General features: G+C 33.9%; 2 protein-coding genes, 1 long non-coding RNA gene and 6 other non-coding genes across 20 annotated transcripts in view; 4 read left to right on the top strand and 5 right to left on the bottom strand.

Annotated features, from left to right (window-relative positions):
• Positions 1–433: 433 nt before the first annotated feature.
• On the top strand, positions 434–9816 carry LOC124946576. Of its 3 annotated transcripts, none has more exons than XR_007100127.1 (3): positions 434–2340; positions 2444–3566; positions 3680–9816. It is a non-coding gene; the product is annotated as an uncharacterized LOC124946576 (long non-coding RNA). The 3 variants fall into 3 exon arrangements; XR_007100128.1 differs by having other exon boundaries at positions 2444–4347; positions 4428–9816; XR_007100126.1 differs by having other exon boundaries at positions 2444–9816.
• The window catches only part of LOC124946567 (protein furry), a 28350-nt gene continuing 7224 nt past the window's right edge, over positions 5065–26190 (bottom strand). For 4 of the 7 annotated variants that reach the window (XM_047487386.1, XM_047487389.1, XM_047487388.1 and 1 more), the window contains exons 15-46: positions 25974–26163; positions 25727–25903; positions 24659–24805; positions 24145–24315; positions 23922–24071; positions 23671–23840; positions 23278–23549; positions 23041–23195; positions 22604–22767; positions 17981–18187; positions 15423–15559; positions 12760–12864; positions 12525–12659; positions 12156–12424; positions 11921–12047; positions 11636–11826; positions 10910–11541; positions 10665–10830; positions 10290–10599; positions 9898–10198; positions 9267–9781; positions 8878–9186; positions 8627–8795; positions 8022–8194; positions 7885–7959; positions 7257–7430; positions 7047–7184; positions 6803–6981; positions 6546–6738; positions 6203–6460; positions 5618–6119; positions 5065–5536 (exon numbers count right to left, since the gene is read on the bottom strand). In XM_047487386.1, coding sequence (XP_047343342.1) covers positions 5373–5536; positions 5618–6119; positions 6203–6460; positions 6546–6738; positions 6803–6981; positions 7047–7184; positions 7257–7430; positions 7885–7959; positions 8022–8194; positions 8627–8795; positions 8878–9186; positions 9267–9781; positions 9898–10198; positions 10290–10599; positions 10665–10830; positions 10910–11541; positions 11636–11826; positions 11921–12047; positions 12156–12424; positions 12525–12659; positions 12760–12864; positions 15423–15559; positions 17981–18187; positions 22604–22767; positions 23041–23195; positions 23278–23549; positions 23671–23840; positions 23922–24071; positions 24145–24315; positions 24659–24805; positions 25727–25903; positions 25974–26163 — 7025 coding nt within the window. In that variant the 3' untranslated portion in view covers positions 5065–5372. Of the gene's footprint in view, positions 5537–5617; positions 6120–6202; positions 6461–6545; positions 6739–6802; positions 6982–7046; positions 7185–7256; positions 7431–7884; positions 7960–8021; positions 8489–8626; positions 8796–8877; positions 9187–9266; positions 9782–9897; positions 10199–10289; positions 10600–10664; positions 10831–10909; positions 11542–11635; positions 11827–11920; positions 12048–12155; positions 12425–12524; positions 12660–12759; positions 12865–15422; positions 15560–17980; positions 18188–22603; positions 22768–23040; positions 23196–23277; positions 23550–23670; positions 23841–23921; positions 24072–24144; positions 24316–24658; positions 24806–25726; positions 25904–25973; positions 26164–26190 lie in introns of those variants that run through there. The other 3 variants (XM_047487390.1, XM_047487391.1, XM_047487392.1) reach the window with 3 other exon arrangements.
• On the bottom strand, positions 13349–13421 carry Trnaa-agc. The gene has a single exon. It is a non-coding gene; the product is annotated as a tRNA-Ala (tRNA).
• Trnaa-agc lies at positions 13534–13606 on the bottom strand. The gene has a single exon. It is a non-coding gene; the product is annotated as a tRNA-Ala (tRNA).
• On the bottom strand, positions 13691–13763 carry Trnaa-cgc. Its single transcript has one exon. It is a non-coding gene; the product is annotated as a tRNA-Ala (tRNA).
• Trnaa-agc lies at positions 14214–14286 on the bottom strand. Its single transcript has one exon. It is a non-coding gene; the product is annotated as a tRNA-Ala (tRNA).
• Positions 14696–14768, top strand: Trnaa-agc. The gene has a single exon. It is a non-coding gene; the product is annotated as a tRNA-Ala (tRNA).
• Trnaa-agc lies at positions 14893–14965 on the top strand. The gene has a single exon. It is a non-coding gene; the product is annotated as a tRNA-Ala (tRNA).
• Positions 19465–22998, top strand: LOC124946572 (thyrotropin-releasing hormone receptor). 4 transcript variants are annotated; one of them, XM_047487408.1, is made up of 4 exons: positions 19465–19724; positions 20760–21623; positions 22114–22312; positions 22427–22998. In XM_047487408.1, the coding sequence occupies exons 1-4, from the start codon at positions 19653–19655 to the stop codon at positions 22561–22563; spliced, it is 1272 nt and encodes a 423-aa protein (XP_047343364.1). In that variant the 5' UTR covers positions 19465–19652; the 3' UTR covers positions 22564–22998. The 4 variants fall into 4 exon arrangements, with proteins under 4 accessions (XP_047343364.1, XP_047343363.1, XP_047343366.1 ...); XM_047487407.1 differs by having other exon boundaries at positions 19465–19728; XM_047487410.1 differs by having other exon boundaries at positions 19467–19724; positions 20611–21623.

The following is a 26190-nucleotide window of genomic DNA, read 5'->3' as shown; positions in this document are numbered from 1 at the left end:
GATACTGTACTGGTTAGCTGTCACAGTGCTACAAAATCGCCTTTATTGCAAGTCGTAAAAGTGTAGGTGTGTCGTGACCGACAAGATTCTCTGTCATGAGTAAAGATCATAAATTTCCCTCTTTAGAGACTCAGAATACTGGCTGATTACCAACAATTAAATGATATTTATAATTACGAAGATGCCACTCCTTTGGCACGACGGGACACATTTATAGATTGGCCAGCGATTTAATCGCTGCCATTTGAATTACCTATCTGCCTACCTGTCGTCGAGAATACAGATCCATGGATCCGGTCGTTGCCAATGATCAAAAAATAGATCCGAGCGCAACCTGTTCGAAATAGCCAAGTGGAAACCTGTGACATCTGTGAATGACTCGTTAATGTCATAGTGATCGTAGTTCTCTTTCGAATCGCTTAATACATTTCCGACTAACTTGATTAATTCGACATAAATTATATCAAACGTTGCTATAACGAAAGAAATTATATCTAATATAAATTATTAACGTAGAGAAATAGATCTTAGAAAACATTATTTAATCATAGGCAATAAATGAAATCATAAGGAAAAATTCTTTAAGGATTATCCAATAATCCTTAAATAATTCTATAAGGTTATCCAACTTTTTTCAATATCGAACGAGTGACATCTCAAAAGAAAGACGAAGACAGAAAGGGTGGGATGTCCGTCAAATTTCTATGATTCGTAATGCAAAGAGAAATCGTACGTGGGTCGAAGGTGTCTAAGCTGAAGGGAAGAAGGAAATCTAATTATAGAAGTCGTTGTGCCGCGTGCTGAAGGTGGTAGTAGGGTGTGAGTGCGGGTGCAGAAACGAGAATCGGTTGCATTGGGCGGCCATAAAATGCAGGCTGCATCCGCTCGGCGCAGATGTACTCAGACGGAGGTTCTCCTGTACTACGAGGAGGAGACCGAAAGGATTTTTCTTCTTTCGTGGCCCTCTGGCCCACCAAATATTAAAGGGCAACGAACTCGGAAGGACTACCAGGGAAGATTCATAAACTCTTCCTCTTTATGACATCAATGTCAAACATGTTCACGATTACTGAACGACTAGAAAATTCAGTATAAATCGTGACAAGGACATTGACTGTTTAATTTTCTAATAAATTTCAATTTAATTCGATTCACAAAGAGAAAATGAAAATTATGAATATTCTCCATTTTATAATAAAAACATCCTCCGAAGGACACAGTTTATTGTCTTGTAGTTAGTGATCTTTTTTATTGGTTGTCGCGTCTATTCATTGAGAAGCCATGTGGTTAACTGCAGTGTTTCCTGTCTTAATTACCATGATAAAAAATGATGGATGTTAAAGAGAGTTTCGTTCGAAAACATCGCAGGCAATCTCATTTACAATATAATAATCTAGGTCAATCGAAGATGAAGAATCGACAGATACATTTTTTTAGATCAAAATCTAAAACCTCGTAATTTCTTTTCATTTTTCAGACGACTCAAGCAATTAACTCTTTCATTTTCCCTCATCGTCGTCGTCGATCTTTACCGAAGTAAACACGAGGCCTCCCTCGAAACAACAGCTGTGGGATATCGCACACGATCGACTCGTGCCGGGCAAGTCGCGATTATTATTGTTTCCTTTTCTTTTCCCTTCCTTTTTTTTTGTTGCTTTCTTCTCTGAAAGTAGCCGAGCGTGTGCCCATGACGTGGCCATGTAAGGGCTAGGCGGGGGTGCTGCTCTTGCTAATTTTAGATCGACTCCAGGGCTCCAGGAGTCAGCGATGGATCGGCAGCTGGTGATTCGAGTTGGTTCATAGCCTTGCACGTGGGTCTTTCTACTTCGGAACGTGTCTCACCGTTCACGAACGACGGACATCTCTCTCCCTCTCTTTCTCCCCCTCCCTATTTCTTTCTCTCTCTTATTTTCTTCCCCTCCTAATGTCGTTTCTCTTGTAGAAACTCGTTGTGTCCAGTAGCTTTGATCCAGATGCGTTTAGCATCCGATCTCAAGAGACTTCCGTATCTCGGTGAAGGGTGATAATTTTAAAAATTTCCCTTCCTGAATCGAACGGATGTAACTTCGGTTGAGTATTTCCAATATTTACGATTTACAAATCCTTCGTTTTAAACGATAACACACGAAATAATAAATAATCAATTAAATCTAATGTAAATATTGTAAATTATGAATGATAGATAATGTTGTTTTAATAGATAGTAATATTGATTTAAGAGAAGGAAGAAAGTCCTCTTAGTGCGCTTAATGAAGATCGATAAAGTCGAAAGAGGAAGAGGAAGGAGATAGCAAAAGGGTGAAAGAGATAAAATTGTAAAGAGGGATGAAGTGGAAAGAGGTAAAAGATCTGACGACGGCTGCTGGTGCAGCGGATGTTTGAAGCTGCTGAAAGTGAGGAGGCGGTGGTTCCTTCACCGATATTACTCCCTCTTTTCTTTTAGCTTTTCTTCGTTCGAGCCAAACCATCGTTGTGAGGAAGAAGTACAGAGAAGGAAGCACCTCAGCGGATGTGATGTTTAGGACATGGCCGTACAAAAAATGCCTCCCGTATAAATATAGACGATGGTGGTTGCCATCGTAATGGTTGTGGTTGTGATAGTGCTGCTGGTGGTGGTGACTGCTTACCAATCGAAATTTCTCTTTGACCCACATTCCGAGATTGATTATTTACAAAGGGTCACGGTGTTCCTGTTTTCGTTTCTCTTGGTTGTCTTCTCCTTCATCTGCATTGATTTATGTGAAATATGGAATAAAAAAATTAGGGGGAGAGAGAGAGAGAGAGAGAGAGAGAAAGAGAGAGAAAGAGAGAGAAAGAGGGAGAGAGAAAATTATTGAAAACATTGAAATGTATTTTAAAGAAAAGAAAAGAAAAAGAGAAAAGAACAAGAAATGGACGAACTTGTTTGAGTGAGTTCGATTTCACACCGGTTAGAGAAAAAAGCATACCAACCGGCTTCTTCTCAAATTACTTTAGACAAATCTCTTCTTTGACCCAAAAGCAACCTGCTACTACTACTACTACTACCCGAAGAAAAGCTTAGAAAATATGGAATCCCTTGTAAAAACTCTGAAAACACATTGAGCCGAGTGTAAGGTGAAAGACGGTGGCTCCCGAAAAGAAAAAATAAATGAGACGTATACGTGTAATCGACACGTGCTACGTTAACCTCGTTGTATGTTTTTTCTTTTTTTTTTGTTCTTTTTTTTTTCTTTTTTTTTTTATGTCTATTAAAGAAATAACGTTGATTCACAATGTCTTTGAGAAATGGTCAATGAATGAGAATAAAGATTATTATCAAGTAGGTGAAAGACATCGTCAAATCACTTTCTTTCTCGATTCATTTCAATGCACTCGACACGTGGTTAGCGATTCTGGGGCTCCTGCTGAGATAAAGACCTCCCAGTGGCTTTCGACCACCATGTGCATCGAAAGTCAGTGAAATCCCTTGAAGATTTTCGAATTGTCCTCTCGGTTCGTCGTCTCTATTACCAAAACCGAAGTGAAGGATCGGACAAAAAAACAGAAAGACCAACGCACGGATCGCACCTCCTCGATGTATGCATGTACGTGTACATGCATATATACATGCATATATACATACATACATCCATACAACATAATATATAGTACATATATATATACTCTCGTTAAGATTCTACATAGATATTCTTTCTAGTCACGTACGCTTTCTTCGTGGGAGAGATCGAAAGAAATCTTTTTTTGACTAGTCAAAGATAACTTCGTACTCAAAAGAGGACCAAAAGAAAAAAAAAAATACACCAGAAAAAAAGATCAATTAGACGACTAATAAGGGAATTGTACGGAACTCAAGGATCGAGTATTAAAAAATTACGTTTGAACGAGTTAACGTAATGAATCGAGGAAAGGACTCGGCACTAATGGGTTAATACGAGCATGGTCAACGTGATTGAAAAAGCAAAGTGGTAGGAGAAGGTATACCCTCTCTTCTTGGGGTATCACCTGCTCCTATTGTTTGACCGACCAAAGTGAACCGGCGTCCGGTGCGCAACCGAGTTTAGCCGGGCGCGTGCTCGTCGTGTTGGCTCGTAGAGAAATCTGACACTCTTACTTTTACGACACTTTGCATGGTACGTATACTTTCAAAATGCAACGTAAAAATCATGCCCCAGTTTTGATGCAGATGTCCGTAGGTTTAGCATATATAATTATTGTTAAATCCTATAAGAGACGTCTTTGTTTAAAAATCAAATGATTTAAACATCATAGTTTTCATATCTAATATATCGTAAAGCCATTTAGGTTGAAAGATCATACCCAATCGATGGACAAATTTAGAAGCTTCGAAAATATACGTGACCTAAGGTAAAAAAAAATTTCTTATAATCATATGTTTATCTTATTCTATCGGTATACTTTGAAGTGAATGAAACTTACGTCGACAGGATAATGAGCTGGATAATCGAAATTTACAGCGATATAAAATAATACACTAACTGTCACCTGTGGTTCAGGATATGACTCTGTAGGTACGCTCCAAACTACTTCATATTTGTAATAATTTGTATTATTTCCGGCAGAAAGACTAATGAATTCTACATTGAACATCCAATCTTTTAACTCCTAAAACGTGTATCAACTATGTAAGATATGTTTCGTTATACTTTTTGGCTAGATTTTTATCATCAAATGTACCGGCAAATTATTCCATGCTTGCATTTCGTTCTTAATACTGTTTATAATATTGTTGACACTGATACTACCACAAGTGTGCCATTCGACACCAAAAGGACTCAGCGATCTAGTGACGATAGCATTTCTTCGTTTTATTATATCAGAACTGTCGTCCTAAAGTATTGAGTTCCCTTGCATGATTAATTTCATAAAAAGAAAACACATATGCTTTTTAACAAACCATATCACTTATTATCCTCATAGCTTTCATAATCGCTGTGTTAATGAACTGGCGAACAAAGTTCTTTATATTGAAACGCGATTCCAAGTCGTAATCTTCAATCAATGATAGAAAATTATATGTCATAATGTTGATAATTTTTGTTGATTATAAATCGATACAAGATCTTTCGAACTTTAGTACGTTTATTTTTGGTTCTTTCTCATAAATAATCTTTAACGTCATTTCTGTGTTATTAGAAGCAAGACATGACAAAAAGAAAGAAAAGAAAAAATATAAAATAAGAAAAAAACGACGATCTCGTATTTTTGCTTCCATTAATTTTTTTTTGTTTCTGCCCACCTCTCTCTCTCTCCCTCTCTCTCTCTCTCTCTAATTTATACTACACAATACATCCATAAGGTTATTAAAATTTGTAAGAGCTCTTATATACGTTTAGGCAAGTTGTTGTCAATAATACTAAAATGCTTATAAATTAACAGTCAGTTTTCGAATGATTAGAATGATCTTGCTGTGCGCGTGCTGACTTCGCGGATGCCTCTAGATCTGTTACAGACGTTAGAACTTGAAATAAACTCCTCATGAGTTTTTTGAAGATTTCGACCATTTCATCGTCCGTTCGGGTGACCACGAAAATATCTAACGAGATATAAAAAGAAAGAAAAAGATTAAACATTTTGACGAAGAAAGGAACGATTATTTTTCTAACGATTAATTTACCAGATCTATCTTGTCCCAAATGTTTGCAATACATGTTGACAGCTGTTGTTACGTCGTCGTCATCATGGAACGGATCTCCAGGCCATTGTGCTCTGTGTAATCGTACAGCTTCCAAAGCTGGACACCATCGTGCATTCCTAAGTAGTTCAGCGACTCTGGCCATGTCCTCGACGGCATCAACAGCCGGCAAAGGACTAGGACTAGGTGTTGGAGTCGGTGTACCTCGTTCACTTTCCGTACTTTCTTCCAAAGCTCTGCTCAATGCCGTCTTCATGTTAGCTATTTCCGCTGATATATCTTGCAAAGGAATCTGTACGTTTCTTGCGGCAATCATAAGTAGTCCCAACATTTTGTTCGACGCCTTTATCAATAGTAATAATTGAAGATGCAACTTATAAAGTGTCCTCCCTAGGTCCAAGAGCATCTCCTCAAAACCAGCTTCCATCGTTGTACTACCACCTAATGCATGAAGTATTTTCGTTGCTTTTACTGCTTCCAAACACTGTAATCAAATTAAAAGTTGATAAAGTAAAATTAAAAATTAAAAAAAGATAAATAAACTCAACTCATTTAGAAATTATTTACCTCTGTAGCGTGGTATTTTCTGTCAGGAAACGTTTCGAGATGTTGTTGTATCTCCAACATTTCGAAACGTAAAGATTCGTGCAATCTTTGATGTGAAAAAATGGAAAGCGAGAACCAAACTAACGGTGGTTCGGCTTTCGCGCTAAGTAGTTCAGCATGACTAGATAAATGATATCCTAATTGTTTAAAAGCAGGACTGCCATTGGATAATAGAGCGCATGCTTCCCGAGTGAGACCCACAGATTTACTGCTTACATCCTAATAATATCGAAGATAAAGAACAAAATGTTCTCTAACATTGAAACTACGTGTCTATTTAGAGACGAATTAACGATATAATTACCCTTATAATTCTACTTAATAATTGGAAAAAATCTAGTGTCGTAAAGGGTGCCTGAGTGATCAGAGCTTGAATTTGTTGTCGCCAAATTTCTTCAGCGTCATCTCTTACGACTTGTCTGAATGGAATCAAAGCAGACAGATTCGGTGATGCGTTACAAGGTGTCACATCTCCGAGATCTCCTGCGCTGGAACCACTGTAGGAAAATGAATGAAACAATTAGAGAAATAATTCGTCAGAACTCTTATTTAGAAACTTACGACGTGTCAGACCTTGTAGATGAATCGTGACGTGTTCTACTCGGTATTGAAAGAGAAGAAGGTGGAAACATTCCTGGAATACTGTTTGCTTCTTGTCCTGTTCCAGATCCACTAGGTACTTCGTCCAAAGGTGATTCCGAACCAGCTTCATCGTCAGACGATTCTTCAGCGACTCCACGCTAATCGTAATAATATTATTATGCTTTGATACGATACAACTGACGTAAATCTTTGAAATATTTACTCTAGTAGTGTGCTTGCTCGATGTTTGTGTTTTTTCACTCAAACTTTCCTCAAACTGTCGTAGACTAGGTTCTCTTTCCTCTCCTTCACTGAGAGGACGACGTCTAACGCCCCAGTTAAAGTTATCCGTACTTTCACCCTATAATGTATAATAAAAATAAGAAAAAATTCTTCACGAATATTGATAATCGTTTAAAACAGTTTCAATTACCTCGACACTTTCACTCTCATATTCGAGAAAATCAAAGTCCTTGAACACTCCAAATTGTTCGTCATCCCTTCGAGAACCTCCACTTAAATCATTATTTGCACCAGAAACTTCCTCGGTTGATGAAGCCATTGAAGACTGCCTCTCCATTAAGTCAGAACTTTGACTGAATATCACCTACATTTGAATACAATTACATTTATTAAAAAGATTACAAAAAATTGAATTTAAATATTTGTTATCTCCTTTAATATCTATTATCGGCAAAACTATTCTGCTTATGTGCACTTTTCGTGTTCAATCATTAGTCGATGTTTGTGTCTAAGCATCGATTCAATTTTGCTATATGCAAGTGTCTACATTTACATTCAAGCGTGTACGTTTGATTGACTTATTTTTTTTTCTCTCTTTTTTTCGTGACATTCGAACGATCTGTTTCACTTTTAGGTGCGAATTGTATTTATAAAAACCTTTTACCTTGCTATATAATGTCATTGAACTAATGTGTTCATCCTAAAAAAGGATATAATGGAAATGAATTTTCATGAGGAATAGCTATTATTAACTATCGAGCTGGTAGGGAGGGAAAATCAAGTTTTAAATGCAAAATAATAAAAATGTTAATACTAACCGATGGGCTCTTCGGTAATCCTACCCTTTGTCCGCACGTTGTTAACAAGTTCACTAAACATTCTCTAACACGACCCTACAGAATACAAGATATTATTTTACATATCTAACAAATATAAAATAATATTTATAACAAACCTGTGACATCCAAGGCCTTTTCCATCCAGAAACGGCAGTACTTTCTGCCGGTGAAAGAGACATTGAACATCGCGGCGAACCTGAAGACTTTTCTTCGTTACCCTGTCGTATCAACCATCTTCTTCCAATCACAGGTGTTTGAGAAAGATCAAATGTGAAATCCATTGTCCGGCCTGTTATAAAATTATGGTAACAATTATATCAATTTATTGCACGTGTATAAATCGTTGTAAGAAGAAAAAGAAAAAAAAAAAAAAGAGATTGAAAACGCCCGATGTTTAAATATGTAAATATAAATCTAAAATAAAAATATAAATCTAAAATAAAAAATTAAGAAAATAGACATTTTAATAATAGCGTAAAAATTAAATCAAGAAGAAATTTTCAAAAGGAAATTTCTATAGAAAAATCATATTAAGTTTATTTGACTACTAGCTACACATTATGGTTATTATTTTTATCGCAACCTGAGTGTTGATAAATAAGTAATCCGATCAGTGAGAGCAAATGCCGCGTTGCAAAAAAAAAAAGAAATCAAATTTATATTCATTACGTATTTACTGCATGCAAGAATACGAGTATATAATAATGTAAGAGTAACCTACCAGGTAACTCTTTCTTAGTAAATATTTCTGTATCCGTAAAGCTTGGATGTGGTGATGCCAAAGATGATTCCCATGATGGTACATGCATTGATGTCGGTGGTGCAACTAAAGTAGAAGATCTTGTCACGACAAGTTTTAAAATTTTAAGTGCTTCCTTCCAATGAGGTCCCTATTAAAAGAATCGTAGATAGAATTTAGAAGTCAACTTTTCATTATTAAAAAATTTTTTTTTTTAACAAAGAATAACTTACTTCAACGTATTTTGAAATAACTTGCAAGAGTTCAGTGTTGATCGGTTGAGCTGCTTGCGATGCGAGATCAACATAATGCAATATACAGTGTATGATACTGAGTACAGGTAACGCAACGCTTCCTGGACCTTTTTCTAATACCTCGACCAGAAAGGCTAACATATCAAAGCTCAAATGAGCGTATGTATCGTAAAGATATTTAACAACACACTTAGTCCATTGAAAGCTTTCTTTACTAAATGTACGACGACTGTACAAAGTCATAACAGTCCCCAAATTTTCTAATTTCTTCCCTTTTTCTGCACTTACCTATAAGCGGATGCATAGTGTAAATTATGTAACAATATTCGAATATATGTAAAGATAATGAACAATTGAAAGATAATTACTTGTGCTATATTTTCTGCACTTCTTATACACAACTCATTTGCATCTTCATAATGTAACAGCATGTATGGAAGTAAAGAAACCACATTCATTGGAAATGCTAAACTTTGGGTGGGATCAACCACTGGTAAATCCAATAACGGAGTAAACTGTGAAAGTAATGTTACAACTGGCTCGTATGTATTTGGACTTGTACACCCCTTCAACATAAGTGCATGTACTCCAGGAAAAGAGTTCCATCTTAATTGTTGTTGTAATTTTTCAACTTTATCTCTAGCATCTGGACGATCCAACGGTAACCTATGAAGTACTCGACTTAATAATCTCAAAGCGAGAAGAAATTCATGTTCATAGTCCGATTCCAAAAGTGAAACCGATAACCAAAACAGCTGTGCTAAAATTGTCATCTTATCATCTTGGGTCGCAGAATCGCCTAATAATTTCAAAGATTGTGCTGATCTTGATCTCGAAAGATTAGAATTCGGATATTTGTTACAAACTCCTCTGTTATCTAATTCTATAAAAAAGAAAAAAAAAAGAAAAAAAAAGAAATAGAAAGAGAAAAATTTACAAATAATGATATACAGAGATACATCAAAATGAAGAAAGCTTTTTAATGACAAAGACATGAACCTTTCAATTCGCTCACAGCTGTATTTCCACCACTTGATTTTTTCATACAATAACTGACAGAATAACTAGTACTTCTCGTATGTCCACCTTGATTTAAGTGAGAAAGAATTTGTGGTCCCGTAGGACAACCATTTATTCCAGGACTACGTTTTCCTCCGATCACTATACCAGATACGGGATCTTTGTTATTTAAATTTGGCGTGGATTTAAATATTTCTTTCATAAAATCTAATGGTCTAAAATCAGATTCTAAAGAATCAACGGCTGCTTCCAAAGTTAAGAGTAATTCTGTTACATAACCCTGTACAAAAGAAATCATTTCATATTTGGAAATAAAGATTAAATAATTAACAAGTGATTACATGTAAATTATTATAGATTACTCTATGTACCTGCATGTCCTCGCCTTGTTCAGCAACCGTTTCAACCAATCTAGATAAAATATCGGAAAGCATACGTGATGTGATAGGAACACGTAACGCACGGAATACTTGAAGAGATCGTCCAGCATAGTGTCTCGAAGAGCAGGACAATCCCAATTGTAAGGCAATTTGAGCCCATCTTTGACTTACTAATGCATGAGGCAAAGAATCTCTGAATACTCTTAAAACGTGTCGTAATAATACCGTAAGTTGCTCGGCACTACGAACCCACCATACTTTAGCTGTCATATCTTCATAATTCCATAAAGGTTGATTTATTCTATAACAAATCAACGTCGTTAAAAATTACTCCATTGGTTAAATCATTGACTCTTTCGTACATACCTAGATGCAAGAAAGTTAATCAAAGATTTGATAACATCTTGAATAGGCATGTTTGGACCAGGTTGAGGTCCAACCCAATTATTACTGTCCTCTGGGGTAACTATCACAGGCGGTACCGTTGTGCCTGTACCTGATGTTGGTGGCCAACTATTGCACACTGTAGAATCTAACATCAAGATAACGTAAATCGGTAAAACTAAATCCAAAGAATTTATATGAGTTGAATTGAATTAAAAATATTGTACCATAGGAATGAGGACCCCCGTAATCTTTGCAATTGTCTACGAGTTGCTGAAATACGTGATTCATGGATATTGGAGTAGAAGACACGGATATAGGAACGGGTGAATGAGTAGGTGTACCATTCGCTGAGGATAATAGAGACGGTGGGGGAGGAGGTGGTGGTGGAGGAGGTGGTGCAGAAAAAGATGCAGATGTCTCTGTAAATGAAGGAGGCGGTAGCGGTGGTGGAGGTGGAGGTGGTGGAGGTGGTGTACAGGATGGAGGTGGCGAAGAAGAGTGTGGTGGTGTAGTGGGTGGAGGTGCTGGTGGTGGTCCATACAGGTAACTGTCAAATTCTGGATCGACTTCAGTAAAGTTATGTTCCAAAACTGGTAAAGCTGGGGTAGGAAGACCTAAACCTAATTGTTTGGTCTTCGAGGCAAGTAAAATTCTTGCCACCCCAAGATGATCTCTATGATCACCGAGAACGACTAGTAGATTTAATAAAAGACAGCGACAGTGATCTCTTACAAGTGGTCTTGAATGATCTAAACCCAAAAAGACAATATGCAACATCAAAGGGACGTGAATCGCCAAATCAACTTGCACCCCATCTACAACAACATCGGTGAGCAGCATAACTGCTATGTTGCATCTAGAATTACAAAGAATTCCTATGATCTACAACTTATATAATATGTTTGGGCGATAACTGAATCAAAAATCTAATGATATAACAATTGTTATACCTATGAAAGCCACTTATAGGCTGGGAACTGTCAGGGAGATATTCGGTTAAAGGTGCAAAATATCCGCCGTATTCTGGCATTGGCAATGGGTGAGGTTGTGGTATATCAAATTTTTCACCAATGCATTGAGTTTTACCACTCAAACCAACTGGTCCACTTCGTGCGATATAACACGACTCGTCTGTAGTTAGCTAGGATCATGTACATACAACGAAATAGTATAGCTATATGCATATATATATATATATATAGCATAATAACATAAAAAAAAGATTAACAATATACTTCGACTTCCGTCGTAGGAGTCGACAAATCGTCCGGAAGAACTGGCGGCCCGCTTGCTGTCCTAGTTTTTTCTGCCCTTGGGGTTTGAAATCCAGCGAGAGCACGTAACGCAGTATCGGACTTGGAACTAATTATAAAGATTATGTGTTAATGAAAAAAATTAAAAAAAAAAAAAAAAAAAAAAAAAAATAACAAAAAAGTATATATCCTCGATACAGAAAAGCAAATCTCATACCCAGTTTTAACGGGATCCTCGCCAGAATGTCGTTTAGTATGAATGGTACCTTTTTCAACTCCCAAATCTCGCGGAGGATTAGCAGGATCCGCGGTAGGTGCATCGCTGTGAGACGAAGCCTTACGCATGCTTGTTAGCCGATAAAAAGGTGGTGTTTCTGTACGTTCGATCAAACAATTAAGAGTCTCGACAGTTTGCAATTCGGTCATCATTTCATCTACAAGACGATTAGGTCGTGCTCTGGCCAAGTAGAGGACCACTCGTTTGGCCTATAATCATTTTATTATTTTTCTATTCTTTCGAATGCACTTATACAATATCAATATATACAAATTTGTTTTTACTTATTGATTATTATAAGATACTTACATAGGAAAGTAACTCTTGAGGAGCCATACCCGAGACAATTATAAGATAACGTATAATTACTTTGAGATTGTTTGGCCAACAACTACAAAGTGTGGCCCACAGTTCTTCGATATCTTTAGGATGTTCATCGGAAAACTTAAAAAGAAGTTTATATAATTCATCATTATTTTCACTTGATCTATTTAATTTCTCATTCACTTGTAATTTTTCAATAACTAAAGTACTATGACATTACCTTCGCTGTGATGTAGAACAAGTTATTGAGTACCATTTCTGTCGCCTCAGCGCTACCCCATCCTTCTCTACGTGCTCCACCTCGTATCATTTCACTCGCGTAATACTATCATCAAAAAAAAAAATTAGGGTAAAACAAAACAATTATTATTTAAATCGGAGATTTCTAACATTAGATATTAATCTATCGATGGAATTTTCGATCCATGAATGCGGATGTATGAAATTTATTTTGATAACAAATAAAGTTACTCGCTTGATATCGAGACTGAAAGCTAAATAAATCGTAAAATGAAGAATTGGGATATAATATGGATATTTTGGGATATATTTTCTTAATTGGAGTGAAAAATGATTTATATAATCTTTTATTAAGAAAAAAGGAAAATCTTTGTAATGAGTCTATTATCCCAGTTCATTGGTTAATATATGAGACTAATCAACATATTTAATCATTAACATGATTACAACTTTTGAAAGCGGTTTTCAACCCACAAAAGTTTAAGAAGCCCTTATCTATACATTTAATTAGACGAGTAAATGAAAACAAAAAAAAAAAAGGAAGAAAAGATCCAAAAATAATTCCCAATTGGAGGCGCCGGGTATCGATCCCGGTACCTCTCGCATGCTAAGCGAGCGCTCTACCATCTGAGCTACGCCCCCCTTGTTACAGATTTTCAAGACGGATCAATTCGATCGACGTAAGTGATCTACATTCGGTGAAAGGTAAATAATATATATATATATGTATAAAATAAGGATCAAAATAAAAATTTGGAGGCGCCGGGTATCGATCCCGGTACCTCTCGCATGCTAAGCGAGCGCTCTACCATCTGAGCTACGCCCCCGATGTTTTCTCATGAAATTGAGTTCTTTTAAGGGCTTATTAATAATATAATCATTTTGAAAAAAAAATTTTTTTAAATAATTAATGGAAGCGCCGGGTATCGATCCCGGTACCTCTCGCATGCGAAGCGAGCGCTCTACCATATGAGCTACACCCCCGGTAATCTTGATTATCAAAAAGATAAATTCGATGGATAAATGTTTAATAAAAATAAAAGATATTTAAGAGAAAAAGACGAAAGTATATAACTTCAATTCGATTCACGAAAATCCCTCTCGTGTTTCAAAGCCGTTTCAAAACGCGCGTAAAAACATCGCGGGCATTATATCTATAAGATCAGTCATGTGTAATTTGCCTGAAATGCAAACAAAGCAAGTATTCCCGTGTTTGACATTTAACATGAATTCTGACATTTCAAAGGGTTTCCTGTCAATTTTAACAAAATTAATTTATACGTATGAACATTTACAAACGTTTTGATCAAAAGAAAAAAAGAAAACAAACAAAAAAAAAATCAGAATAATCGTTCAGTCAATTTCACGGGGATTTTTCAATAGCTTGATATTCTTTATTAAATTTTAATAAAAACAAAAAGAGACAGAGAATTTTGGAGGCGCCGGGTATTGATCCCGGTACCTCTCGCATGCTAAGCGAGCGCTCTACCATTTGAGCTACGCCCCCTTTGATCTTAATCGTTTAAAAGATTATTTTTATGTAGAAAAATAATCTACTTAAAAGTGAAAGGAATCATAAAGTGCAAACGTATGTAATATCTTATACTAATCAAAAGATTTATTCATTCTTAGCTACGATTACAAATTTTTTAATTAAATTAATCATAAAATAAATCAAGGATATAGTAGGATGCTAAGTCAAACAACTCCTAAATCACACAAAAATACATTTTATAAAATAAAATGAGATTTTTATTTGCTTATGATTAACGGCGATATTTAAGCAAATAAATAACGGCAAGATTACATTATTGAAATGAAAAATATATCTACTACGAATTGAAGATATAAAATTTATTCTAGTAAGGGGTTGCTTTGAAGAGAAGAAATATTATTTATAAAAACATACAGTACAAGGGGGCGTAGCTCAGATGGTAGAGCGCTCGCTTAGCATGCGAGAGGTACCGGGATCGATACCCGGCGCCTCCAAGTATCTTTTTTCATATTATGTTTTTTTTCTTGTTGTTAACATTTTTTTTTGTCATTTACACCTTTCACCAAAAGTAGATCACATTCGTCGATCATAATAGTCCTCAAAGAAATGTATATCACTGGGGGCGTAGCTCAGATGGTAGAGCGCTCGCTTAGCATGCGAGAGGTACCGGGATCGATACCCGGCGCCTCCAATGGATTATTTTTAATAATATTTTACAAAATTATTTTTTTTTAATACTATTCCTACTTATCAATGCTATAATCGACTAACATGCGTTTCAATATATCCTATACTTTTACATACTTCGAGATATGGTCAATAAATTCATCTTATCTCGATATTAATCCATTACAACCCCCATTTCGATAAATGAAAACCACTCAGAATTTTCGCAGAAGTGCATAAATTTTCAAAATGATCGGCATATCTCATTTAACAAGTTGCTGAAAGACTATTTAGATAGTGATACGTTCTTGGGAACAGGAATTTAATTATGTATAGTTTCGTAAATTATATTTGTCGTCACTTTCGAAAATAATTTCCAAGAATTCTTTGGGATTACATGGCTTTGATTCGATTATGATCAGAATGAAATTCTCGCGAATGTTAAAGAGAATTATGCGTGCTTAAAAGCAATATTGTTTTACCTGATAATAACTTAAAGGATTTGATGGGGGTGGTACGTTGGGATCGACTAATTCCATGTTATGTAGCCACGGTAGTAAATACTGAAGCAACAGTTGTCGAACTTCACGGCGTGCTGTTTGAAACCTGTGCGTGATCTCTGAAACAAATAGTAATTTCATATTAACGTTACCATAGATCGAAGAAAATAAATAATAAAGTTATCCTGTACATATCGTTTCGAGGACACGCATATCATACATACGATTCAATTTGTTAAACTCGTTATCGTGAATTTTCGATTATCAATATCATAAAAAATCTAAATGAATGTAAAACATAATAAGATTCGTTATTCGAGGATAAATTAATGGACGAGAATGATTATCGAATATATAAAATTGAATTTCTCAATCACTTATCATATCTATACAATCTCTCTTATTGTATCCATTTAATTAATTAATCTTCCGAATCAGTCCCCTACGAATTTTATTTGCATACATACATACATACATCGTCCATAGTTTTCTTTTTCATTCTGAATTTACAGCTGCATTATTAATACAATCATAACCGGGACTGAATTTAATTACTTCATTTCCACGTTCAAAGATAACGCAATTTCGTATCGTCATAGAGGATGTTACAATGATATTGACTTGAACGTCGCATATTTATTTTATCCTCCATTTAATGCATCTATCAATTTTATATCAATGAAAAACGTGGTAGGTCATATCATTAAATATTCATAATTTACGATTTCCGGATAATTTTAATTGGAAATTTCTATTAAAGTTGAACAAATTTGACGTTGAATGTAGACCTTAATAAAAAAGACTTTTACTTTCAATACATATAAATTATTAATCCTAATCTACATTCTATCGATACCAATCAGTAAAACATATTTTTGGTTGTAAACGAATGAATTACGAATAAATTAACAGATATGAATATATATCAAGAGAATAATTTCGATTGTTTTGTTCCGACATTAAAGGTATTTTAGAACGACAATTATGACAAGAATGCAAACAATTTAACAATAGCTTAGCGCGTCTCGAAAGAGATGATTAGAATGGGACAGGTTGAAATTGACATACGATGATGGGAATGATACGTTTAAGTTGGAACTTGACTTGGTGGTGAGAACACACAGAAAGGTAAAGAGAAAAATCTATCGCAAGCACAAATACATCGCAGATCAGTATTCTTAGAATTGAACAAAAGGGTCGTAGACTCGTAATACCTCTGTGGGGAGCAAATAATCTAATTTCTTTTGATCGAAAGAGAGAAAGAGAAAGAGAGAGAGAACATAAGAATGAGAAATACTCTATCGATTTTTAATCAAAAATGGATGTACATTGTCGTACGAATCCAAAGATCAAATATGATCAATGTTTCCAAATAAATTTTTATTCAAGAAGACTAAAAAAATAAATGAAATAGAAATTTAATTCCAAAGAAAGAGATAAAAAATGATAGCCTTAAAGATAATATGATATTCTTTAAAAAAGAAACAAAAAAAAAAGAACATATTCGCCGGTTCGTTCCTTCAAAGAATGATGCATGATTGAAATCAATGATATTCCACCAATTTCACATTTTTCTTTCAATACTAATTAAAATAATTGTAAACAGAACACTTTCAATTGTTCTACCCATGATAGAAAATTCGCAACACAGTTATAATTCTTAGAAAAGATTGAGAATGTATTTCCCAACCTTCACCCCTTAACAAAGTGCATGACACTTTGGACTTATATATATTAAAGCGTAGCATGATACCAAGTTAACGGATACTTGATACGATATTCAGAGGAATTATAAGACCGAATAATATTTTGCGTTATTACGCATTCCAAACAAATATTATGTAAAAGAAGTAAAACGGCTTAGAAAATGTCACCCGTCGAAAACTTATTTTAGTTATACTACAAATATAGATAAAATTTCAAGTATAATTATAACGAGCTAGATGTATATATAATGAAACTGAAACCGAAAATACACTATAAATACAACTGAAACCGGAACTACATAATGACTCTTCCTACGTCATGGTATTTCTTATAGTTCCTTAACGTCATTAATTTGTAACATTTGATCAAGTTCAACAATAATATGGACATTTTTAAATTTCGTCGAAGAATTTTTATAAAATTTTCTATGTATATGACAAAGTTTCAAAACTTTTCAAAAAGCGATCTGTTTCGTTTAACTTTAGCAATGAATAATCATCGATCCAGAGAACCATTCGAGCTGTCTTTTGATAGCTCGACATATATCACTAACTGATAATTAAATGATGCCGATACATCTGCTATTGCTGTAGATACATAGTTAACAGAATATTTATTGCTCTTTGATAACGCGTACTTATGACAAGATTTCGAATCATTTCGAGTTAACAAGTTTATCGACTTTTACGCAAAACTTCTAAGAAAAAAAAGAAGGGGAAATTTTGACAGATAAATGATTAAAGTTTCATGTTAAGAAGATAAGTTATTTTCCTTTTTTTTTTTTTTTTTTTTTTTTTTTTTTTCTTCAATATTTATATCACAAGATTACTCACCGCTGAACATAGGCATCGTCAATTCTGGATGCAATTGGGCCAGCTGACGTGACAAATACATTTGACTACGACAATAAGTAGTTGAAAGTAAAACATCGAGGGTACCACCTCGAATAGTGCCACTTGAAGATACACCTGCCGTGGGATTCGATTGTTGCACTGCTCCTGAAGCAGTAGCGGTCGAGCTTGCAGCTAAATCCTCCTGACCTATAAAACGAAAGAATCAAATACTTATCACGTCTTATAATTCTATATATTCAAACTTGTTAAATAATATGAAACGCATAACGTGATAAAAATTCTTATCACATTTTAAAAGATTATATTCGAATTTTAAAGTACAATGATACGTAACACGCAATAAAAATTCATTATTAATAATGTTATGTGTAATCTAAAAATATTGAATTACAATTTCAATATTTGAAAATGAAATTCGTTATATTATTATTACATACATATAATAAAATCAGTATGAATTAAAATTTTGACGAAAAATATAAAGGAGAGTAATACTTTCATAAAGAAAAAATAATTCATTAAAATCTATCTTATAATAATAATAATATTTGTCGAAAAAGTAAAATAATATCCTTGCATAGTATATAATACCAAAGTACATTCCAAAGAAGTTAATATTATAATTCGTAAAACAAAAGTACATAAGAAGATCTTTCACGTGAAATAAAAGATTTTAAAAGAATAAAAAATATTCTCGAGTAATATTAATTAAATATTATTAATCGTAATAGGAGTATTTTATTATTTAATTATCTGGTAACAAATAAATTATAAATTACCAATGAATTATGTAATTCCTTGTTAAATCATAAAATTATATAATATAAATGTTACATAAAATACCTTTGTCTGTGTTTCCTATACATTTCTTATCCTTAAGAAGAAACACTTTGTTATGATATCCTTTGATTAAATAAAATTATAATAAATAAATGAATTGTATAAAAAGGAGATTTTAATAATATTTAAAAATAACTTGTTACATGCGTGTTGCACATTATTAAAAAATATTATTAAAACTAATCGATGGTAGACAAAATGGTTAACAAATTCGTAAAGTAAAAAAAGTTCAGAGATGGCTTAGACTCTTGAAGATCGAGGAATGAAGGGGAAATTTGTCCCGGCGCAACGATGCGCAGAAGCCAGAATGTTGGATGCACCGGGCTTTATCAAGAATGAATCGTAGCGACGCGTAGCAGAAATAGATGGAGCGCCGTCCTGTTAAAAGTTTCACCGTTTATAAAAGACCTTTGTTAGGACAGATCAAAGGAAAAAATCCTTTCGTTAAATTCGCGTTCTCATTAACATCGAGTTACATTGATTGTTATCATAAAAAACCCCGGATAGTGTCATATATATATATATATAGAATATATATATATATATATATATATATATATAGAATATATATATATATATATATATATATATATATATATAATCATATATATATAGAATCATATAATTTTTGCGATCTAACGGAATTAAACGATTTAAAAAAAAAAATTTTATTAAAAGATTTTTTATTTCGTTTCGACGATTCCACGTGTCGCGTGTGTTGGTTTTAACAAAGAAAGAATTATTTTTTAAATGAAAAGTGTAGTAAAATTAATATTAATATGAAAACATCAACAAACAATAGTTTTCGATAATGAATGTTCTATCCGACGGACGTGAAAAGTGTGAGAACAAATTGCGGCCTCACAATTTTATCTTCTTTCGAGTTGGTACTAATTTTCGAATATTTTCTTCTATTTTTATCCGAAAAGGATTTGGAACTTTTTGTGAATCTTTTTAAATCTTAAAATTTTTTATAATAATAAAAAAAAAAAGAAAAGAAAAGAAAAGAAGAAAAAGAAACATCGACGAGAGATACGCCTTGATAAATATCATTAAAAATACCACTCCTTATATATCTCATGGTGGAATAAATCGAACTTTACGTGGGTGAAACGTTGCCAATATTTGAAAGGGCCGAAGTAAAGTCGTACTCTCGTCATCGGCGTCTAAAAGAACTTGGATACGTTCCAGAACGCTTTCTAGTTTGTCTATACTTTAAACCGACAATGAGTGTTTTACTATCTACTGCGAAATACACTAACGTACTATAGGAAAAAGAGTGTGAAGAAAAAAGAAAGAAATCCAAAAGAACATCCATCAAAGTCTAGTGTTTACTTTGATTTTTAACGTTACGTTATAAAAGTTTGATCGTCGATAAGCTTAGAATCGATTTAAACCGTGTCACCTGTTACTAAAAAGTGATATTATGTGCCAAGAAATACATAGTGTCCTCAGAGAAACTTAAATATCTTCGTTGTCTTCGATTACATGGAAGAATGTTAAAAAAGAAATTGTTTTATTCAAAAGGGACAATATTTTAATTGATGATAAATTTTTATGGAGAAAATTTTTATCTCGGAATATTAAAGGAAATTCTTTCTGCGATCCTTTTTTTTTTAAATAGATCGATATATTCTCTTTTTTGTCATATCGTTATAACTTATAAAAAGATGAATTTATAGATAGAATTTGTAAAATTTCCGATAACTCTGAGTATAGAAAAATTTATAAATTGAAATTTAATTTTCTTTGTTCTTTTATTTATAAAGGCAATAAAACCAAGAAGAATATATTTGAATTATCAAAATGGGAAGAAAATATGTAATATTGATCAATCGTGTGTTACGAGCAATGAACATTCAGAAAAAATTTTCTGAAAGATCGATCATCATCAAATCAGTTTGGATATTTGTTCCAGGACAAAAGATTTCTTAAAGTTATTCGAAAAGAAATAATGACAGAGACAAAGGAAGAGGGTGAAGTAACCGATCTGACCGAGGCGATCCTAAGAGGGATACAACTGTATTATACTCCGATATTAGTATATTTGGGTTCACTTGGAAACTGTCTATCCGTATGTGTGTTCTTCGGTACAAAATTACGACGATCCTCATCAAGTATATATTTAGGAGCATTGGCTATAAGCGACACTGGATTTTTAATATCAGTTTTTGTGGTATGGTTGAATATGGTGAATATTGGTATTTTTAACGAGCAAGGATTCTGTCAATTCTTCATCTACCTAACAACACTTTGTAGTTTTTTAAGTGTTTGGTTTGTGGTAGCCTTCACCGTCGAAAGATTCGTCGCTGTTCAATATCCTTTTCATCGTCAATCCATGTGTACAGTGGCTAGAGCAAAAACCGTAGTCATCGGATTGACAGTTCTCGGTATTATGACGTGTAGTCCAACTTTATGGTTTTCGAGTCCTCGTTTAAAAATATCAAATACAAAAAATGTGACGGAATGTCTTGTCGCTGAGGGTTGGGAGTCCTCAGCGACTATTTTCAATTCGATCGACGCGATACTAACTTTCGTTGTACCTTTTACCGTAATCGTTGTATTGAATATACTCATCGCACGTGCTATCTATAGACTCGCCAAAGTAAGGAGAATACTGACCACCGAATCAAGGGCTTCGCAGGATCAAATGTCCTGTTCTCAAAGTCCTCGAAATACTTTCGCTCAAAGTAAAATTACTAAAATGCTTCTCATCGTATCCACAGTTTTTCTCTGTCTCAATCTGCCGGCCTACGCTATCAGAGTACATGCTTTTCTATACGTACGTACTTCTATTGAATTGCGATTTCTTCTTTTTCCGTATATGTATTGCACGAGATTCACTCATGGATTCATTTTTCCACTTGATATCATTTTCTATTTTTTCGTTCGTAAAAATAAGTTTCATAATATAGGTACATATATTGGAGTATTTTATATATGTACATATATATATATACATATTTTGTTAAAAAGATTTGAAGTACTTTTCCATTGATTTTTATAGAATTCATATTTTCTCGACAGATACTCGAAATGAAATATCTGAGAGAATCTTGTAAAAATTCTAAGCATATTACGAATATGTTTGTTTAAATATATATTTTAATATATATTTAATATATATATATATATATATATATATATATATATCACATACTTAGTTAACATTGTTACTCTTTTTGAATAATATTATTACTGATATGAATATCGTGATAAGAACGTGTAATTTCATAATAACGATTAACACTGATAATGTCCGTGATTTTCAGCCGGACAACAATCCACCGCGATCGATAGAGTTGGCGCAACAGGTGTGCAACTTGTTTTTCAACACCAATTTTGGAATAAATTTCATTCTTTATTGTACCACCGGACAAAATTTTCGCAGTGCAATGATTCGTATGTTTTTACGGCGTTCCCACGGAAGAAATGACGCTGCCGGACGCATATCAAATCATGGAAATATTGGTAAATTAAAAAAATGCATATAAATAATTAAAATAAAAAATGTTCGATATTAATAAATATGTCTAATACTAATTGCATCTTTAATAAAAATGCTAATAAATAAATAATTATCAGTTTCAGAATTAGCTCGCAATAATACTTTAACGAGTCGTCAAAAAGCACCTATATTTACTAAATCGTGGCAAAACAATCACGAATTGCAAATATTTTCTAAAGAATTTAAAGAAGACATGGAAAAGGATAAGGAGTGAAAAATATAATTAAGAAAAGAAAGAAGAAAAATGTACGTACCAGTTTCGGGTTCTGTGGCTGGCAATGGTCCCACGTTTCCAAAGAATCTTTGATCTAATAGCTGAAGGAGTTGAAGAGCCTCGTCGTGAACCGGTGCACGAGGACAACCAGTATTCATTAAAGTTACGTTAATGATACTTGTATAATGATCACAAGGATATTCCCTATTAACACACGATACGATCTGCTTAAGCCTAAGCTTCCACATAATTTATAACAAGGACTTCTATCCTAATATAATTACTATTTAAACTTATTTATCGTTTGAAAAGTCTTCTATACATTTCTTGCAAAAGTAATGATTAATAAATATTATTCTATTTATAAAATATATGTATATATTGTATTATATACTCAACTTTTTAGTAATTATATAAAAATCTATATTTCATGAATCGTTGATATCTTTAATTTGTAATATATGTAATAAAACAAACCTTGCACTAAATATTGTTGCTAATGCGAGGAAACAACCATCGGCCACGTGCGGAGCGCCTGTATAACATCTATCGACTACCCAATCAAGAAGTGCACCAATATCAGGATTTCCTTCCAATAATAGAACAACTGTTTCACGAGCCAAAGCATAAATCTAAAGTACATTAGTAATATATAGAAATAAGTAACCAAAAATCTAAGGACCTTAAATTCTTTAATATCGCCTTGAAACCTACCTTCTCATCCTTACTAGCTAATAATAAATCTAACCATTGATATAATATCGCACCCTCCTCGGAAAGTGACTGCGGATTGAAACACGGTCCGCAACATAATAAACCACTCATAGCTTGTAATGCTGAAAGTTGTAATTCTGTACATGTCTTTTCTTCTTCGTGTAAAGACGATACACTTGTGAGAGGTCTACCATAAGGTCCAGCCCAACTAGCAAAGAGCATAAATAAATTCCGTCTTAAATCCCTCTTCAATAAACTGTGACACGTTTCCACTAAAAAAAAAAAAAAAGAATAGAAAATAAAAAAAAAGAAAAAAAGAAGAACAGAAAAGAAAAAACTTTCTATAAACGTTTAACTTTTCGGTGTGCTCAACAAATCAGCTATATTACTCACACGAAAAACTTTCTATCATCTTTCTTATAAAATTACAAAAGTGTAATTTAATATCTCTCACTGCTGGAGCTTCTTTATCGGTTTCATTTTCTAAATAAATACGCGCTCCATCTATATACTCAACAAATGTTGGGTGGAGAGATTGTGTTTCGCGATCTAAAACGGCGGGACTAAAAGAATTTTTAAGATATCAATATAGAGAGATTCTTTGAATTTTATATCTAAGAGAGAGTAAATATTTCCTAACAAACCAGATTCCAAATGTTCCATATTCAGCAATCAATTCCAAAACTCGAACTAACTGCAATCTAAGTGCATCTCTTCGTCTTCTACGTCTCATGTTTTCTTGTTTGCGATCAACAGCTTCACGTATATAGGGAACTAATTCTTCCATCAAGTCTCTATATAGATAGTAAAAAATTGATACTCGAAACTTTTTAGATAAACGCGAAATTAATAAAAAAATATACTCACTTTAAAGCATCGGCATTTACTTTACCGATAGCTTGTACAGCAGCATCTCTAACATCAATTGCCTCGCATCGCAAAAGAGGTACTGTTAATTTGTACAGAGCCGCGGGGCTCGCATTTGTTCCAGGTGATTTGTTATCACCTCTTTCGGCGGAAAGACTATCCGGTGAAGAGCTACGAAAATGATCTTACTATAATTCTTCGCTAAATCAATTTATCATTTATCTTTTGTACATATATACAATGCATCAATGACATGAACGAACGAATTGGATTTAACGCGATTAACGATCGGGAACGGTCATCAGACAAGACATGGACAGTGCTTATGTCGCGAGAAAGTATAGTGACTGGACTAAGAAGGAACCTGCTTGAAGCTGAAACTCTTATAAAGCATATGGACATTGTGCCTTATAAGTAAAAATTCCGATAAAATGTGGTGGAAATTACCAATGACCGTTTAATTCTGAGTGACATCTAAACATGGTCGTTTACAACTGATTCAAATTAGGCTCACCTGGTCCGCTTATGCCTGATGTAGATGCCGGAAATGGACGGAACTGAGAACCGGCCCGGCAGGGTCTGCGCCCCACCGAGGTTCTCCAGGCTCTGACTCAACTCCTTACTCATGCACAACACACCAAACTCCACCGTATGCTGACCACTAGAGTATGCAATACAGTGTACCACCAATGCTCCTTGTATCAAATGTTATTTACTGCTCAGAAACTACTATTCTAAGTCCCAGATGTGTACATACATGTATGAAACAATAACAGATAACATGCAAAGTGTATCGTTGCAGAAAAAGAAAGCAATGTGCGCATATAAGAGTATATATGCAAAAAATTTAAACCCCCCGCTCCCGAATGCAAAGCGCACATTGGTACAAATTGGTGCTAGTTTAGACGAAAGTTTAATAAGTTAATTTTGCTATCTGGTGCTTTGACAGGATTTCAGAGAACGTGCATGTTATCATTAGCATGTTACGTTTCAAGACAATACCTCTTGAAGTTTTTGCATTGCATAAGACATAAAAGAGATTAGGATTGATGTACGTGCCAGAAGAAGTAATATAACTAATCAACAATGTGATATAATCTTAATAAGAGAAATATAAATAAATATACAGAAGATAGAATTAAGAAAGAAATTTTCCATTTCACGACAGACATAAGCAGACATGATCCAACACCAATTGATACCAATTAATAATAGTTAAAATTTATATCTTTTCACCCTTTAATAACTACACATAAAGCAACGTTGTAAACAACCGTATACCGTAAGAACCGTACAGTTAAATCTGAGAATATTATTATTAATTTATATAAATTAATCATCTAAGTATATCGTATTATATTATTGAATAAAAAATCTACGTATACACTTATACTTAATGATATTTTTAAAAACCTAACCATTATATATATATATATATTATATATATATATATATATATATATATATATATATATATATATCCATCCCCAACATTTCATCGTAAAACGTATATGCAACATCATCATATGATATAAGAAAGTAATTATAGAAAATTTATTCAAAAATATATGCATTAATTTACCTGAGACTGAGATCTGGACTGGCACAACGAACAACAGGACTTGGAACAGGTGGTACAACTCTGTATCCAAAAGTCAAATAATTTTTCCAAACGTGCATGTAGACATCTCTTTCATTTACTGGCTTTCGTACTGTAGTTGAGCTTCGTAAAAGCGAAGCTCTGTTATCATTGACAGGTCTAAAGTAGAAACGATACGTGTCATTTTTGAAAATTAATAAACGCATATAAGAAATAAGATTCAACTCACGTAGGATCGACTACCGAAAATAAAGAATTTATTCTTGTAAAAACAATAGGCCAAGAATGAGCAACGGCATTGGAACATTGAGTAAGTACTCTGTCCTTTTCCAAAAATGCAAATAGACAGGTCCCCCATGGATCAGCCCCATTTAAATTCAAAGAAGACGAACTTTTTGTACTGTTTTCATCATGAAATCCTACAATTTTATATAACATTAAAATCG

The sequence above is a fragment of the Vespa velutina genome, chromosome 2 (genome assembly GCF_912470025.1).
Source record: "Vespa velutina chromosome 2, iVesVel2.1, whole genome shotgun sequence".
NCBI classification, from domain to species: domain Eukaryota; kingdom Metazoa; phylum Arthropoda; class Insecta; order Hymenoptera; family Vespidae; genus Vespa; species Vespa velutina.
This window is presented reverse-complemented; position numbering and strand designations above follow the sequence as displayed.

Bases quoted from the DNA above. Each gene is read 5' to 3' on its own strand.
- LOC124946572 (XM_047487408.1), top strand. From the start codon at position 19,653: ATGAATGTTCTATCCGACGGACGTGAAAAGTGTGAGAACAAATTGCGG. The intron at 21,624-22,113 runs GTACGTACTTCT...CGTGATTTTCAG, and splicing joins GAGTACATGCTTTTCTATAC to CCGGACAACAATCCACCGCG. The intron at 22,313-22,426 runs GTAAATTAAAAA...AATAATTATCAG, and splicing joins ATCAAATCATGGAAATATTG to TTTCAGAATTAGCTCGCAAT.